This window comes from Centroberyx gerrardi, chromosome 4, assembly GCF_048128805.1.
Source record: "Centroberyx gerrardi isolate f3 chromosome 4, fCenGer3.hap1.cur.20231027, whole genome shotgun sequence".
Classification (NCBI taxonomy): domain Eukaryota; kingdom Metazoa; phylum Chordata; class Actinopteri; order Beryciformes; family Berycidae; genus Centroberyx; species Centroberyx gerrardi.
The window spans coordinates 33103839-33120872 of NC_136000.1; the positions used below are offsets into that span (position 1 = coordinate 33103839).

The following is a 17034-nucleotide window of genomic DNA, read 5'->3' on the forward strand; positions in this document are numbered from 1 at the left end:
CAGTTTTTTTTGGCTGTTAATAATTAAGGTATGATGATTTAAAAATCAGAATTGGGGGTAGGTAAGTGTATGAAAGATTTATGTCACCTCAACCAACATGTCCTGAAAATTTCAACTCTTTAGGACATACAACAGATTTTTTATGAATTTTAGAAGTTTTGACTTTAATACCTTTGAAGATTTGGACATCGACTTGGACATCATCCTAGAACATGTTTACAAAATTTCATTAAAATCTATGCAGTCAATTATGAGATTTTTGCATTTGTAGTGCCCACTAGTGGTAGATCTTAAAATGCATTTGAAGCACATGTTGAGGAGTGTTGCTTGAACACACCCACAGTGTGTTCAAGCAACACTCCTCAACATGTGCTTCAAATTTTGGCTTGATTAGATGAATGGTTAATGAGTTATGGCCAATTTAGTGTTAGGGTGTAGAAGTGGCAGGAAAGTTGAGACGGACAACTTCTCTAGTTGACTACACCAACTCGTGTGTCATTTATTTTAACCACAGAGCAAGACAATTTACTTTGCGCTCAAAAACACAACATACGTCGAGCAGACGTCAGACTCAGAAAACCAGACTTTCTTAAAGGGACCGTGTCTCCTTAACCCTGAGAAGCACACAATATAACTGCGTGTGTTAAACATACCCAAACCACAGATTATGGTGAATAATGTCTATAGAGTCCGCCACAAGGGCATGTTTTGTTAAAAGTTTATTGGTCGATAAAAGCCAAACCATTTAGCCTATCAATAACTTTTATACAACTTTGAAAGAGGACCCAACATTGTGTTCATTTCACATATTTGTGTGAGATCATGTTGACTATTCCCTATGCAGTGTTTGTCATATAGTGTACTACATGGGCAACGACCGAACAAAGTTTCGGACACTACATTAAACATCATTGCTTTAAAAAATGTGCCAGATATTCGTCACGCACCCGGACGCGCCCAACATCTCATAAACAAACCAAGCATCATGACAGCAGGTTGAAATGTACTCAGGTATCAATTTTAGGAAGTTTTGAACATTAAATTACAAATAAATTGTTGAAATTCTAATCATGTGCAAGTATGGTTTTGTCAACCTAGGTGCTGTCTCCTAATGTGGTAGCAAGCTGTTTGAGTCTGACAAACAATAAGCTTGTGAGCTAATGTTAGCTAGCTCACAAGGTAGCGACTAGCTAGCTACTCTTCTTCTGTAAGACACGATCGCATTGCATTGTGGTATACTGGAGAAATTGTAGGGTACATCGGCTGTTCACTACAATTTGCAGTGCATTGTGGGTAATTTTAAGTGAACTAGCCTATATAGTGAATCAAATTCATAGTTGAAAATTCGGACACTGGTACAAAATGGCGGACACACTATATACACTATTTCTGTAATAGGGAACGATTTCGAACAGAGCTTATGCATAACCTTAAACTGAATCAGTTGCAATCTAGCAACTAATGTAATCTAATTGGTTTCAGTTACTTTTCAATGACTTTATCTAAAAAATCCATAGGCTACGCAGATAAACAATTTATTCTGAGTTACCAACTAATTTTGGTAACATTTTATTACCATCTATAATCCAATGTAAATGTCTTCAGCCTCCAAAAATGTTTGTGAGTAAGTTATCACCCCTTTTTTCACCATGTGAAAAAAGGCTCTAGCTCACTTAATTTCTTCATGAATGATTTCAACTCAATGAATTAATGGATGAATTAATGAATTAAATAATTTAATTAATGAATTATAATACTTTAATTCATGACAACAAATAACGTCAAAGAAAAAAATAAGGCTTACCACTGTTGAAACTGTTGTATAAATAGGGGAAAGAAATTGAGTGAGCTAAAGTATAGTTTTGATGGTTGGACTGAACTGCAATGGACCCCTGTTGGTTTTGTTCAGACTGCCCTCACAATGGGTGTTAAGTGGACAGCCCATGGTGGGTATTGAGTGAGCTGCCCTTTTGGGGCCACTGCATAAAAAACTGTGGGCTGCCCGAGCCCCAACAGCCCACCCACAGCTAGCATGGGGCCAATGATGTTTGCTGGGTCTGCTAATAGTCCATTCTCTACCCTCTCCCACCCCTTTACCCCTTCACCCATCCTCCCTCCATCCCTCCTCCTTTCCTCTCTGCCTTCATCCCTGCATGATAAATTACCCGTTACTATTCAGAATCTGGTCATAGGACAGGGCTTGTTGCCATGACAGCAGGGTTAGATTCCAAGCATATGTTACCAGAGAGGAGGGGGCGGGGCTACCTGCAAAGCCCTCCTACCTGTCAGGCCTGCTGATCTGTCAATCCCAAGTCTTGACCAGGTTCCGAACCTAAAAAGGTCAGTGTATGTGAATGTATGTTTGGGCCTCAGTGTTTAAATAGTGACAGCAGGTGAGAGGCTGTACTCTCTCTCTCTTCTTCCTTTCTTCCTGCCTCACTCCAGGGAGCGGCAGATACTGTCCTCCTCCACAACTCTCCAAGGTAAGATAAGTCCACTGACATTACACTGCTGGGCATTAGGGGAGCATTTAACAAGGGGGCTACCATTATGAATGGGGATTAAGCTAGGGTTACACCAGTGGTCAGTCACAGAGAAGTAGCTTAACAGGTGTTAGACAAGAAGTCAGTCTGTCATTCAAGGAAAGGTGCTTTTGCCCTTTATGTCATGCCTACTGCTGTTATTTTGCACACTAATAATGCTGTAATCCAAACTTCTTCACATACTTCCCATTCATACATTCTGAAGTGAAAACTTATTTTTTTATACCCTATTCCTCTGTTTTGTAGTTTACTTTACTTATGTACATTACTGTTTGCTGTTGAAACGGCTCAATGTCCCCACTGGGATGATGTGTTATCTCTGATCTCTCATGCATAGAGACCAATGTAACTGCAGCATGCTGATCTGTGCTACGATACTAGTCCAATCAGTTCTGCAACAGGCTGTGCTGATCAGTGTCACAGTAGATGTAGCATAGAAACCAGTATGACAAGTTCTTCAACATGCATCCCTGCATCAATAACAGCATCTGAAAAAGTATTTCCATTTGTGCAGCATGCTTTGTTGATTCTGTACCACAACCCCATGGTGGTGTGCTTTCTATTGGACTGTTTAACTGTATACTGAGCATATGCTTTCCAAACGTGCTCAATGTAGACAGGATTGCCCTTTTAGACTTCAGAGAGTAGGGCCAGTAGCTCTGCAGCAGTGGATTCGATGAAACTCAAATTATCCCTGTGGGAAAATAGTGCACTTGGTCAATTTCTTTAGAATTTTAATGTTTCACCATCTCACTTATTAATTGAACAATTGTATAACAGTGAGGTTGCTGGCTTAATGACACCATATACAGTAACGTTAAATTAATGGGCATCCACTGTCTGCCTGGAATAGACTGATTTGTCAAGACTCAAACCACTGTAGGACAAGGTGACTGATGAGCTGTAGTTGTAGGTAATAACCAAGTTGTAGCTACCAAGAAGCCAGGATGTAGGTATTAAATTTCAAGTAAATTTAGTCTCAGCCTGGGTTTATTAAAACATATCAGTACATTATTTAGGGTTGCGATCGCCAGATTAAGACGCATTACATTAGCTCAAGGGTTGTTAAATGTTTTCAGTCGTAACCCTGGGATTATTACAACATACTAGCTCTCCTGTCATGTGGACTCAATCAGAAAACTTGATGTGTGCTTGGTTTTGAACCCGTACTTTAATAAACCTGCTGTCGGGGACCCACCCACTCCCCCTTGGACTATTGTAACAGACGAGTCAGCTGTAGGCCAAGGTCACAGAGGAGCCCTCATGACTGCTGAGTTTTGCCAAGTAGCCGTGATCAGGATCTGTCTGCCACTGAGACTTTGACACTATCTATCTATGGGGCTCTGACAGCCTGGAATTATGGCAGACATGTAGGGATCGGAGAGGAAAAGGGAGAGGCAGGACATTTATTACATAACATGGCTCTGTGGAGGTCCGGGAGTGGCCATCCTTTTGTATTTTGTGGTAACCAAGAATGAACTCATGCACATTACATGCTATTTTTTGTATATGATATATGAATTATGTGCTTGCATTGCATAAACACTCTGCAAATCCATATAAAAGTCTATCCGTTATACCTTATCAAAAGCCTTATTCAACAAAATCAATTTTTATTCAAAATAAACCAATGCAATAAACCAAATTCAACTAATTATAGCAAGTAGCTGAAAAAGCTAAATTGAGCACATGCTTTAAAAAACGTGCATGAGGAGCCATTGTGGCCCAATTAGCTAAGGTGCATATAAATGCAACGTCCTGGGTTCGAATGTGGCCTGGGAGCTGTAGCACATGTAAACCCCTCTCTCTCTCTTTGTTCCTGTCTCTCTCCACTGTTAAATAAAGGCTAAAATGCCAGAAGAAATCTTAATAGTGTGCACATTTTATTAATTTGTGGCCACGTGTTTACATAAATTATGAACCGTATATACAGTATGTTTAGCACTTTGTGACCTCAATATGGTAATATGTGGCCTGAAAATATTTTATTCTATTACATTTTGTATATATTTTATATAATTATATAATTATATTGCATATTACATATATCATATATAGATATACAGTATGTGTATTTTTTTTCCCTCTCTTCCAGCCACTCTGGGCTGCTCCACATAACTAAAGGCATTCCTGATTTCATATGGAAAAGGCAGTTTTCTGTCCTACATTGTCCTTTTCCCTTATTATACATTATTGTCTATCTATTGACTATCTTTTCCTCCATCTGTCTGTCTGCCTTTCTCTCTGCCTGTCTGTCTATGGGTCGGTCAGTCGTTCAGTCAGTCGGTCGGTCAGTATGTGTGATGAGGAGGAGACCACAGCACTGGTTTGTGATAACGGCTCAGGCCTGGTGAAGGCTGGGTTCGCTGGAGATGATGCTCCCAGAGCTGTCTTCCCCTCTATCGTAGGACGGCCCAGGCACCAGGTAGAGCAACACACGCACACACACACACTACAGTCAGTATGTGTGACAGCTGAAGTGTGATTGAATGTGTGTGTGTGTGTGTGTGTGTAAGTAAGTAATATGTTTAAAAATTGCACTTGAACTGCAAGAGATGGATTTTACCTGACTATTGACTGACCTCTAAAGGTAATATGGAATTTACTCAGTCCTTATAGAATTTCTCCCCCCTAAACTGTTGTTGATGTTTTTCCTATATGCAGTACATATAGAATGAATATTACATATTTGAATTGCAAAATTGTGTATTTTCCTCTGTGATTTTTTTGTTTTGTTTTGTTTTTACTTAAAGTAATTTTTTGGGAGTTTGGCCCATTGGTCACTTTCAAAAGTACCATGGTAGTATGATGGTGCTGGGTGGAATTTTAAGGTACTGGCCATGGTATAATCAATATACCATGGTACATCCATGGTAACAGTCAGAAAACATTTACTTAAATTTTGCTTGTGTGTTAACGAGGGTTAGACTGGGGAAAAATATTTTTGGATTGAATCTGTCGAGAGCTGATTGTTTGTGCCAATATTCAATATCTTTAAATTTTCCCTGTTTTCATGCCAAAAGATTACTATTAGGATATCCCTCAGAATTGTATTCTTGTCAAGAAGGAAAAACCTTTGAAACAGCATTTAGACCATGGGACACTAAAATTCTCAATTGAAACCAATTATAATAATAATATTATTACATTTTTAATGAAAGGACAAGATCAGCCACATACATCACTCTAACCCTAGTGTTGACTGTATGTGAACCTAATCTCTCTCTCTATCTCTTTCTCTGTCTTTACTCGTTCTCTCTCTATCTGTCCAGGGAGTGATGGTAGGTATGGGTCAGAAGGACAGCTACGTGGGAGACGAAGCCCAGAGTAAGAGAGGCATCCTCACCCTGAAATACCCCATTGAACACGGCATCATCACCAACTGGGACGACATGGAGAAGGTACAACAACATTTAGTTTGTGGTAAAAGTTGGGAAAATTCAAATTTGTGCCTACAGGTGCAGTAGGCAGCACTTTCCACCAGTGTCGGCAGAGTTTACCTATTAAATAATTTTCCTATTAAACAATGAACATCCAGTTTGCTGTCTGCTGCTACTACCATAATCAGGTAGGGGGTTCTGGGGGCATGCACCTCGGCAAAATTTTTGCACCACAAGGTAAATTTGAGTGCTCTCTTGCACATTTTAAGGGCTCTATTCTATTCTTGAAATTTTGAAGGAGGGTTAATCAATAGAATTGTATTGGAATAGCAGAGCAGTTTTAGGTGGTACATCAACACATCAGTATTATTATGCTGGTCTCATAATAGCTTTCTTTAGATGGAGAAATGTATTTATTTTCAGTAGTAGTAGTACAGTTCCATACAGCATCAAGGGTGTTGATTTCATTTTAGAAGTGGTACAAGTAAAAGTCCAGTAAAGCGGAAATGCCATACACTCTAAAACTTTAATGTGAATTTAATTAATCACTTTATGTTTTTTTTAAATGTATCTATTAGCTAATTAATCAATAATAATTAATCACTGAACTAGTGCATAACAATTAGGTTGGCACATGAGAGCCTATAATATTCCACATCATTGACAATGCAGACAAAGTGGCAAGGTATACACTTGCACATGCTCAAATAGTGTCAGATGCAAGCCGGCAGCTGTGCGCTTGTGGAACACACTGCACAATGTGAAAGCAGCATTTATGTTGTTCCCTTCAACTCCAACAGCCTCTGGGCTCTCTCCAGGCTTCAATACCTACCAACCAAATTAGGGCATCCACAGTATGAATAGGATGGTTAACAGAGAAGAAGCACTTCTTTTTGCCTCATCAGGCTGCCCCTCTTTCCACCTTCCGGCCAATGCTTGACTTCGACCCTGTTTGCCACAAACTGTACTTGGTGAATCAACAGTAGCTAATGTGGCACGTCAGAGTAATCCAGTGGGGTTAACTGGCCGTTTATTATGGTCTTATTAAGGTTAAACTGTTAACATGAACCTTTGATACCCTGTGATTGAATCTCTCTGTTACCATGAATAAACCAGTTAACAGAATACTCCCCCTCCCACTTTAACTGAGCAATAGTGGATTACTTCTAATACAGGGGAAAGAAATGATGATCCAATAGTAAAACCTTTTCTCTTCACATACTTTTCCTGTGGAGATGTATGTATTGTCTGTATGATTCTATGCATCTTATATTTTGTATTTTTGAGTTAGCTATTTTGTAATGTGATAGTCATGTTTTTAATATTGCTTAGGGTTATGACTTTTTAACCTAAAATTATTTATCCTTTCCCTGGAGCCTTCCCCTTTCACCTATATACCCATTGGCATACAATGACTACGTTTACATGGACTGCAATAATCCGACTATTGACCTTATTCTAAATAAGACAATATTTCGATTAAGGTGTTTACATGAGTTGCTTATAGAATATTCCATTCATATTCCCGTTTACATGCTACAGAGCATAGTCCGATTAATGACTGAAGAAGCACGCCCACATTACGTCCCTACGTCCTACATCCAAGTTTCCCTCCAGAATTTAACCTGAAACCCTTTCTGTCATGTTGCTACCGTGGTAGGGACAAAATGTTGGGACTTCTTTTTACCGGTGGCAGTCATCTTTTCTTCTGTAAAGAAGTTGCGCAACACTCGCTGGAAGCTAGAGCATGTGTCGTCAGCAGTTGGATTGCTGTACGTGTCGCAAAATGCTGCGAAAACTCCGATAGGGCGTCATAGTGTGATTAAGGTGTATACATGTCTACAATGCACTTCAATAATGCGACTAAAATCGGAATACTCCACGTCTTAATTCGACTATTGCTTACTCCGACTATGACCTTATTCGGGTTAAGGTAATCAGAAAATGCTGTTTTCATGGCAGTGTCTTATGCAGACTATTGTCTTAATCGGGTTAATATCGGAATATTGCAGTCCATGTAAACGTGCTCACTGATGGATAGGTCTAAGTGTTGCATATGTTATATCCTGTAACCTGATGAAGCCCTTCTTGGACGAAACATTGTAATTGGTGTGGGTAAAATAAAAGCACAGGACAGTATACTGTGTACTGCAGACAACATCCTTCTTTAATTTGATTTTACTCTGGTTCAGCAACAGTTTTGCAGAGACTTTGGTGGGGATGTGCATGTACTTCTACGCTTGACATCAAAATGCACCCAAAATAAGTAACCTGCTTGATATGGGAGTAATCCAGGCATTTTGAGTATGAGCTTACCCGGGTTATTTTAACCTAGTTGACATGACGTTTACATCCATTGACCCAAAACCAGGATACTGGAGCAACAGCAGCAAAAATTGAATAATCTGTAACCATATTCTACCTGCTTCTCTTCTTCCTCTCTCTTTTGTAGATTTGGCATCATGCCTTTTACAATGAGCTGCGAGTGGCCCCTGAGGAGCATCCTGTCCTGCTGACTGAGGCCCCACTCAACCCCAAGGCCAACAGAGAAAAGATGACACAGGTGCAGAATTAACTTAAACTGGCCATCTGCTATTGGCTGGTCTATGTACCAGGTGATGTCACCATCTATAGAGTACAACAGGTGGTGACATCACCTGGCACAAAGACCAGCCAATAGCAGATGGCCAGTTCAGTACCCTACTTTTCACCATTAGGTGTCAGGCTTCACCACAGATTTGGGTTTGGGGTTTAGTTACTCTTTAAATCTTCAAATTTCTTTAACCACTATTGAGTGTTTCTCACTATATTGTTAAGGTACTGTTCCCCTTTCCTACTCCTCTCCTGTCCTACAGATTATGTTTGAAACCTTTAATGTCCCAGCTATGTATGTGGCCATCCAAGCTGTCCTGTCCCTATATGCCTCTGGCAGAACCACAGGTCAGTACACAATGGACAGCCCCGCAACATGTTTTTTTTTTTTTTTGTGAATATATTTTTATTTTTTATACTTTAACATAACAAACACATCAGCATGACACCATCACAAAAAAAGATGACAGAGAAACTAAGACAGATCACTCCTTGATCCCCTGTGTATGCATGTCTGTACTGCATACGTGCATGTGAAGGGTAATGGGGGGCATAAAAAACCACAGCAACAAAAACACAGAGCTGAATATGAAAAGAATAATAATAAGTAATAATAAGATATTAGGAAAAGAAGAGGAAAAATAATAATAATAATAATGATAATGATAAATACATACACACTTACATATGCAACAAATGGATGAGATAAATAAACAATGCAGGTGCCATACCTCAAATACATTAAAACCTGATATGTCATGCTGATGGTTAGCTTGCTCACTAGTCAATGAAGTGAGATAGCAACAGGAGAAACAATTAATTGGTGGAAGTTTTTTTCACCTGTTAGTCAATATATTTAGATAAACATGGGAGAAGTCATACAAAACTTAAATATTTGGATCTGCCAAGAGAATCCCCATTTTTTTTCCTGCTGTAGACAGTTTGATTATATGTGAAATCTACCGCTTTTCCTAAGAACCAAATGTTGCCACAATCTGAAAGCTTTTCAAGAGCTGAATTTGAAATTGTTGCTTTGAAAGGTTGAGTACAAATTTGCACTACATGTAACAGTAATTTTGAAACTGTTTTTGAAACAAGTAAATACAAGTTCATATTTTTTTTAAAATTCAGATTCAAATGCCAGCATTCAATGTCACTGATCACATACAAATTCAGATCACATAATTCATATTCAGTTGTCACAAATCTCACCCCGTGTCTTTGATAACATCATAACATCATATACTGTTCATACATGTATGTAACTGTATATCTCTGACTGTCTTTAGGCATTGTCCTTGATGCTGGTGATGGTGTGACCCATAACGTGCCAGTCTATGAGGGCTATGCTTTACCTCATGCTATAATGAGGTTGGACCTGGCTGGTAGAGACCTCACTGACTACCTGATGAAGATCCTCACTGAGAGAGGCTACAGCTTTGTCACCACTGGTAATTCAATATACAGTATATACACAGAGTCGTGGAATTGTGAAAAATTAATAAGATATTTTCTAGCCATTTTGTTGCTCCTGTCAAGACAAGACTGACACAGGACCCATATGTCAAAACCACTGGTAGTCCCCAAACATTGTTAATGTACTGTACACGAACTATGCAACAGTGATGTATATAGTTTTATAAGACATTCTGGCTCTCTCTCACCATCTCTCTCTTACCCTGTCATCCCCTCCACTCCTCCTCCTAGCTGAGAGAGAGATAGTTCGTGACATCAAGGAGAAGCTGTGCTACGTAGCTCTGGACTTTGAGAATGAGATGGCCACTGCTGCCTCCTCCTCCTCCCTAGAGAAGAGCTACGAGCTGCCTGATGGTCAGGTCATCACCATCGGCAATGAGAGGTTCCGCTGTCCCGAGACCCTCTTCCAACCCTCTTTCATTGGTGAGCGTCTTCGTCATCATCATCATCATAATCATCATTATTATCGAGTATATTTATATAGAGCTGTAATATCACGTGGTAATCCTGATGTCACCAAGATTTAGGAAGTAGTTTGGCCATTGATTTGTAGCACAGAGGTTTATAAATAGCTGGGTTCTATGTAGTTCAACTCATTCAGTTGGTCCTAGAATGTACCAGGGAAGACAAATGGCTAAATTAAATATATTTGCATTTTGAAATTTAAGAAAAGCACAAAAAAGTCTAAGGTAAGTCTAAAAGACAACTGTGCTGATAAGCCTTAGCCCAGAAATGGACTAGTTCCATAATTGTTCAGCATGATACAGTTAAGCGTCCAGTCTCACAGTGACAACAGCAGCGCAATGATTTGTGCTTGATTGCAAGTTATTTTTATTAGTTACTTTTGGCTTGACCTGGCAAGCCTGGCTAGTTTGTTCATTATCTAGCCTCTACTTAATGATTTGTAAGATTTGTAATGATTTTTCCCCACTGCTAACACTTTTCATCATCCTTGCAGTAGGCCACTAGGGGGACACAAATCTCTTCTGGTCATGTGATTGGTCAGGGGCTAGCAAGGTTTATGGGTATTGTAGTAGTTGTAGTAGTAACGTCCTGAAGGAGAAAAATGTGTCAATATTGAGAGTGAAACATTCATAATCAGTGACAATTAGTCAGACATTGAAATGTTTCCTACTATTTAGCCTGCTTGATGCCGTTATCATCACCAATAGAATCACACTGAATGGCTGGTTAACAATAAAAAACAAAAACAGAACAACAGTACCATGTCACATACTGGTTGTATTATATGTATTTTAGTGGTGTATGGTTGAATGTCCAAATATTTTGTCAAAGAATCATGTTTCTCTCCCTCCTCTGCCCGCTCATATTCTCTCTCTCTCTCTCTCTCTCTCTCTCTCTCTCTCTCGCGCGCGCACGTGCATGCTCTCTCTCTCTCTCTGTCTCTCTCTCTTTCTCTCTGCCCAGGTATGGAGTCTGCAGGCATCCATGAGACTACTTATAATGGTATTATGAAGTGTGACATTGACATCCGTAAGGACCTGTATGCCAACAATGTGCTGTCAGGCGGTACCACCATGTATCCTGGTATTGGTGACCGCATGCAGAAAGAGATCACTGCCCTGGCACCAAGCACCATGAAGATCAAGGTAGACACAACACACATTCAAACAGATGGCTGCACATTCACAATAGAGTAAGACCAATATGGGTTTTTGAAGACTGATACCCATACTGATATTTTTGGATCAAAGCTGCCGATAGCTGTTATTTGTGCTGATAAAAATATCTTTAAATGTGACCATTTTCATACCCCCAAATCCCAAAAATTACAAGGATTCAGTGTTTCCTCTCTGAAACAACATTTACACAACCAAGTCAGTCAATATCTACCCAATATATCAGTCTCTGATATATAACTGAATATAGTCTGATTTTCTCTTTGCTAACACATCTTTCTATCTACCTCTTTCTCTCTTCTCACCCCTCCCACCATCCATCTTCCTCCTCTCAGATGATTGCCCCTCCAGAGAGGAAGTACTCAGTGTGGATCGGTGGCTCCATCCTGGCCTCTCTCTCCACCTTCCAGGCCATGTGGATCAGCAAGGATGAGTACGAGGAGGCCGGACCATCTATTGTGCACAGGAAATGTTTCTGAACTCCATCTATCCCTCTGTCCATCTTTCCCTTCCACCCTTCTTTTCCATCTCTGTTGTCATCCCTACTTTCCCTCGCTCAGCGAGTTGTTTTCTTTCCTTCCTGTGCCAGTGTCTTCTTTCACTCTGACTCTCTAGGTGTTTATTTCTGTGCTGCTCTTCCATCAGTTTGTCCCTCTGACTATTGTTATCAGTTGTTACTGAGCCAGGAAATGTTGCTCAAATAAATGAACTCTGCCTTTTCATTCTTCCTGCCTATGTCCTATGTAGTGTAGGAGGGCTTTTCAAATGTTTTCATTCCAAGGAGCCCAGATAGATTCATATTTGGCTAGGGATTCCCATCATTTTGAACATTTTGGTCAGGCCCTCATCTTCAAGATATGTAACATGTTTGAGGTAGGGGGGTAGTAAAACCTATGACTGGGATACCTACACAAAACAACATCTAAGTGTGGTAATTGAATAATGATAAAATTAGACTCTAAGAGGATTCTCTAGGATCCCCTCAAGTCAAGTCAAAAAAGTCAAGTCAAATTTATTTACAGAGAACATTTGTTACAATATCAGTGCTTTGAAAACATGATTAAAAACAAAGACATAAAACAGTTAAAGTAATAGTTCACCCAAAAATGAAAATTCTGTCATTATCTATCTACCATCAGGCCAGCTGAAACACAGGTGAAGTTTGTTTGTCCAAAAAGGGCAAAAATGACCATAACATTACTCCATCCAGCTTGTGCAGCATAATCCAAGTCTTCTGAAGCCGAACGCACTGTTAGTGGAAAAGACCTATATTTACACCATTATTTAGCACAAATCTTCACTACAGCTGTTGTTTTTAAAAACATTAACACTTGCACCCAAACCTTTCATATTCACACTCTGCTCAACGAGAAAGTGCAACCTTCTTTACTTCCGTGTTTACACTCCTATGCATAGGTCTACGTCACAAACTGAAAGAGTTCTGCTCAAAGTGCCTCACTCGGACCTAACGTTACCTTTTTAATCAACCAATTAAGGACACCATATACATTTCACATAAATTATTAGAACACAGAAAAGCAACCAAAATGTTGATTTATTGCTTTGCACTTAGAAATTGAATAGGGTTTTGCACTTGTACCTCACTTTGTAGGTGTGGCCCATTTCAACCAATACGCCATTCTTATCTATGGAACAAGTTCATGCTCTGGCGGTTGACCAAAGGCATTCTGGGAAATGTAGGAAATCACTAACTGAAGAAGAAGTAGATAAGGCAGGTTGCGGGAAAGTAGGTACACCAAAATTGTAATGATTACAAGTTAATTAGTTGATTAAGTTAACCAGGTCTTAAACTGAGGCACAGTATCTGACTTCCAGAGCCTTAAAATTACTTTCTTTGCGATTACCATTCCATACATAATAGTGCTTTGCACGGAAACACTGTGGTTTAGCAGGGAAAGAGAAAACCCAAATAGTGCAATCTCTGGATCAGGTTCAAACACACAGCCGTACATGTCAGAGAACCACTTGAATATGTCACACCAAAAATGATACAGTTTTGGGCATGTCCAGAAAAGGTGGGTCAGAGAGCCCTCTGCAGATTTACATCGATCATATAGAGAGGAAATGGTAGGAAAGATTCTGTGGAATTTAGTTTTTGAATAATGAAGCCTGTGCATCACCTTAAATTGGATTAATTGATGTCTGGCATTGTGTCTAGAACAAGATCGGGTCCTGCTAAGGCCCTCCTCCCAAACATCATCCCCAATCTGTGTTCCCAGTTCCTCCTCCCAGGCATTTTTCAGAGAGTGTGTGGCGTAATTCACTTGTTCAGAAAATATATTTACAAAGTCTGAGACCAGTTTTTTGGATTCAGGTGGGCCCAACAAAAGCTGCCATATTTTCAAGCGATTCGAAATGATTAAGTTATCCACCTTAGTATTTGCAGGGGACCTGGGTGCTGAGAAAAGAAGTGCTGGAAGAGAGCTGTTTTTGACATCACTCTTTTCAATGGCAACCCAAGGGGGAGTCTCGGTGGATACTTCCATTCTGTAACTTTCCTGCCAATAGACAAGGGCCCTTGCATTCGCTGCCCAGTAATAATGCAGGAAGTACGGTAGTCCTAGTCCACCCATCTCTCTTGGTTTATGTAAATGAGTTTTTGATATTCTGTGAGCTTTAAAGCCCCAGATAAAAGGCATAACTATTGAGTCTAATGATTTGAAAAAAGACCTCGTCAAAAAAATGGGTAGATTTTGAAAGAGATACAAGAATCTCGGCAGGGAGACCATTTTGATGGCATTTATATGGCCCACCATAGAAAGAGGAAGGGTCCTCCATTTTTCAATGTCCCCCCTCAGTTTTTCCACTTTCTCAAGGAAGTTCATCTTAAAAATTAGTTTAGGGTCTTTTGGTAGAACTACTCCAAGATACTTCAGTTTATCTGTAATTTTGAAAGGGAGATTATGCAGAAATCCAGCGTTAAGATCAGCACCCAGTGACATAAATTCACCCTTCTGCCAATTAATTGTATATCCTGAAACTTCACCAAATGACCTTATAACCTGCTCAGGTTGTGATAGGAAGAGAACAACATCATCCGCGTATAGGGAAATGTGATGATCCACATTCCCCAATCGGATGGGTTCAATAGAAGGGTGATTCCTAATACTAATGGCGAGAGGCTCAATAGCAACTGCAAAGAGCAACGGGGACAGCCCTGGCGTGTAATGAGAACGGCGCTGATCTTTCTTGGTTTGTGAGGATGGAGGAAGATGGGTGAGCATACAATGTCGTAATCCACGAGACAAATTGACTACCAAACCCAAATTCCTCCAATACCTTCACCATATAGGCCCATTCCACCTGATCAAATGCCTTCTCCGCATCTAGGCAGAGGGCAGCCACCTTAGAACCCTTCCTATACCTATAAGTACATTATGTTCATTAGTCTTCTGATGTTAAAAAACGAAAACCTATTGGGGACAAAGCCAGTTTGATCAGCATGGATGATGGATGAAATATATTTATTTAACCTGTTTGCTAATAACTTCTTAAAAAATTTTGTGTCTGAGTTCAGTAATGCAATAGGACGAAAAGACGAAGGCTCAGTCTCATCCCTACCCTCTTTTAGTAATAATGAAATATTGGCTTCATATAACGTGCAGGGGAATTTTCGAATTTCAAATGAATGGGTGAACATCCTCAAAAGAATGGGAGCCACCTTCCCAGAATATTTTTTGTACAGTTCAATGCCAAAACCATCTGGGCCAGCGGCCTTGCCATTGGGGAATGATTTTATAGCATCCAAAATCTCTTGGGTGGTGATATCAGAATTTAAAGCCTCTCGAGCAGCATCGCTAAACTTAGGGAGATTCAGACACCCCAGCCAATCAGAAATGTCCCCTTTTGCTTTTGACATGTATAACTGCGCATAATATTCCCTAAAACAATCATTTATACCTTTAAGGCCCTGACACACCAGGCCGACAGTCGGCCGTCGGCCAATGTCGGGCCGTCGGTAAGCATCGGTGTCCCTAGTTTTTGCGGTGTGTCCCGCACCGTCGGCACTAGTTGGACCCTGTCGGCGGCTTTTCGGCCGATTGAGCATGTTGAATCGGCGTCGGAGCCCGTCGGTGAGAGAGATCACTCTGATTGATAGTTCGTTGTTTTGCCTCTGGATGATTGGACTGATAAATTCCTTCAACATGTGGAACTGGATAGGAAAGAGCCGAGCGAAATTTTTAAAATCAGAGGTTTCATTTATCTCCAGCTCTCGACACAGGTTCAGGAAAGCCCCTTGAGCCTGTCGCTCGTGTATTCATGATTTCACCCATTTAGTGCGGTTTCTCCTTATTTTTCGCCTCCGCCTCTTCCTTTCTTCTTCCACAACCAAAAGACCAAGGGCTGACAACGCCAGTGCCATTTGCAACTTCTTATCAGACATACGGTTATTTCCCCTCACGCAGGCGTAGAACGTACATGCTAGTTGGCCGTCGGCTGTAGTCTTTGCGGTGTGTTCAAGTGCAACTTTTTGGACCAGACGCAGGCGACGTGAGGCGACGCAACAGTCGGCCTTCGTCGCCGCTGGTTCTTTGACGTCGGTTTGGTGTGTCAGGGCCTTAAGGATCAATAACCATTTCCCCAGATTTTGATCTAATTTTGTGTATGGCTCTACTAGCTTGTAAGCCTCTTAGCTGTCGGGCCAGTAATTTATGGGGCTTATCCCCCAACTCAAAATGTTTCTGTCTGATCTTAAACAATTGGTCACACACCTGACCAGATAGGATGGTATCATATTCGTATTTCAATTTAAGAATATTTTATAAGGTGGAAGGGCTGGAGGAAGCTCTATAGATAAGTTCCAATTGTGATAGTTCAGTTTCAATTTCCAAGAGGCGTTTTCGCCTTTCCTTTTTCAGCGAAGATTCAAAACAAATTATATGGCCCCTAATCACAACTTTAAAGGTTTCCCATAAAGTAGAGTCTGTGACATCCAAGTTGTCATTATGTAACAGGTAGAGAGCACAGGTAGATCCCTGTCTGTTTGTGTGACACGCCCCTTTACATAAAGGGTAATCAGGAAAGTCAATGGGCTAAGTATCAGCCAATGGGTAGCATCAGACACACCTGAGTTTAATTTCCTCCTCATCATAGGGAGTATATAAGGCTGGAGATCAGTGTGGAGCACGCTGGTCTGTGGTTGTGCTCTGGTGTTGTGTTCTCCGGTGCTTGTAGCCGAAGGTGAGCCTAGTATGCTAGATGTGTGATATTAATGATAGCAAATTAACGATAGCAGGTTTGATCAGCCTGGACCCTTATGGCTCTTCATTAGATTGGGACTGAATGCGAACTAAGGTAACATGTGTTTCTCTTCTTTCTTCTTGGTTTTAATGGTTTTATGTTGGTTGACTAATGGCTATCCTCGAATAGGGATGATCCAGC

The 17034-nt window shown here is 40.4% G+C and overlaps 1 protein-coding gene across 1 annotated transcript; it reads left to right on the forward strand.

The window, feature by feature from the left end:
• The first annotated feature begins 2427 nt into the window (after positions 1-2427).
• Positions 2428-12233, forward strand: acte1 (actin, epsilon 1). The gene is made up of 9 exons (XM_071894245.2): positions 2428-2483; positions 4815-4968; positions 5816-5944; positions 8376-8486; positions 8779-8863; positions 9805-9966; positions 10223-10414; positions 11420-11601; positions 11967-12233. The coding sequence occupies exons 2-9, from the start codon at positions 4840-4842 to the stop codon at positions 12108-12110; spliced, it is 1134 nt and encodes a 377-aa protein (XP_071750346.1). The 5' UTR covers positions 2428-2483; positions 4815-4839; the 3' UTR covers positions 12111-12233.
• Positions 12234-17034: the final 4801 nt, after the last annotated feature.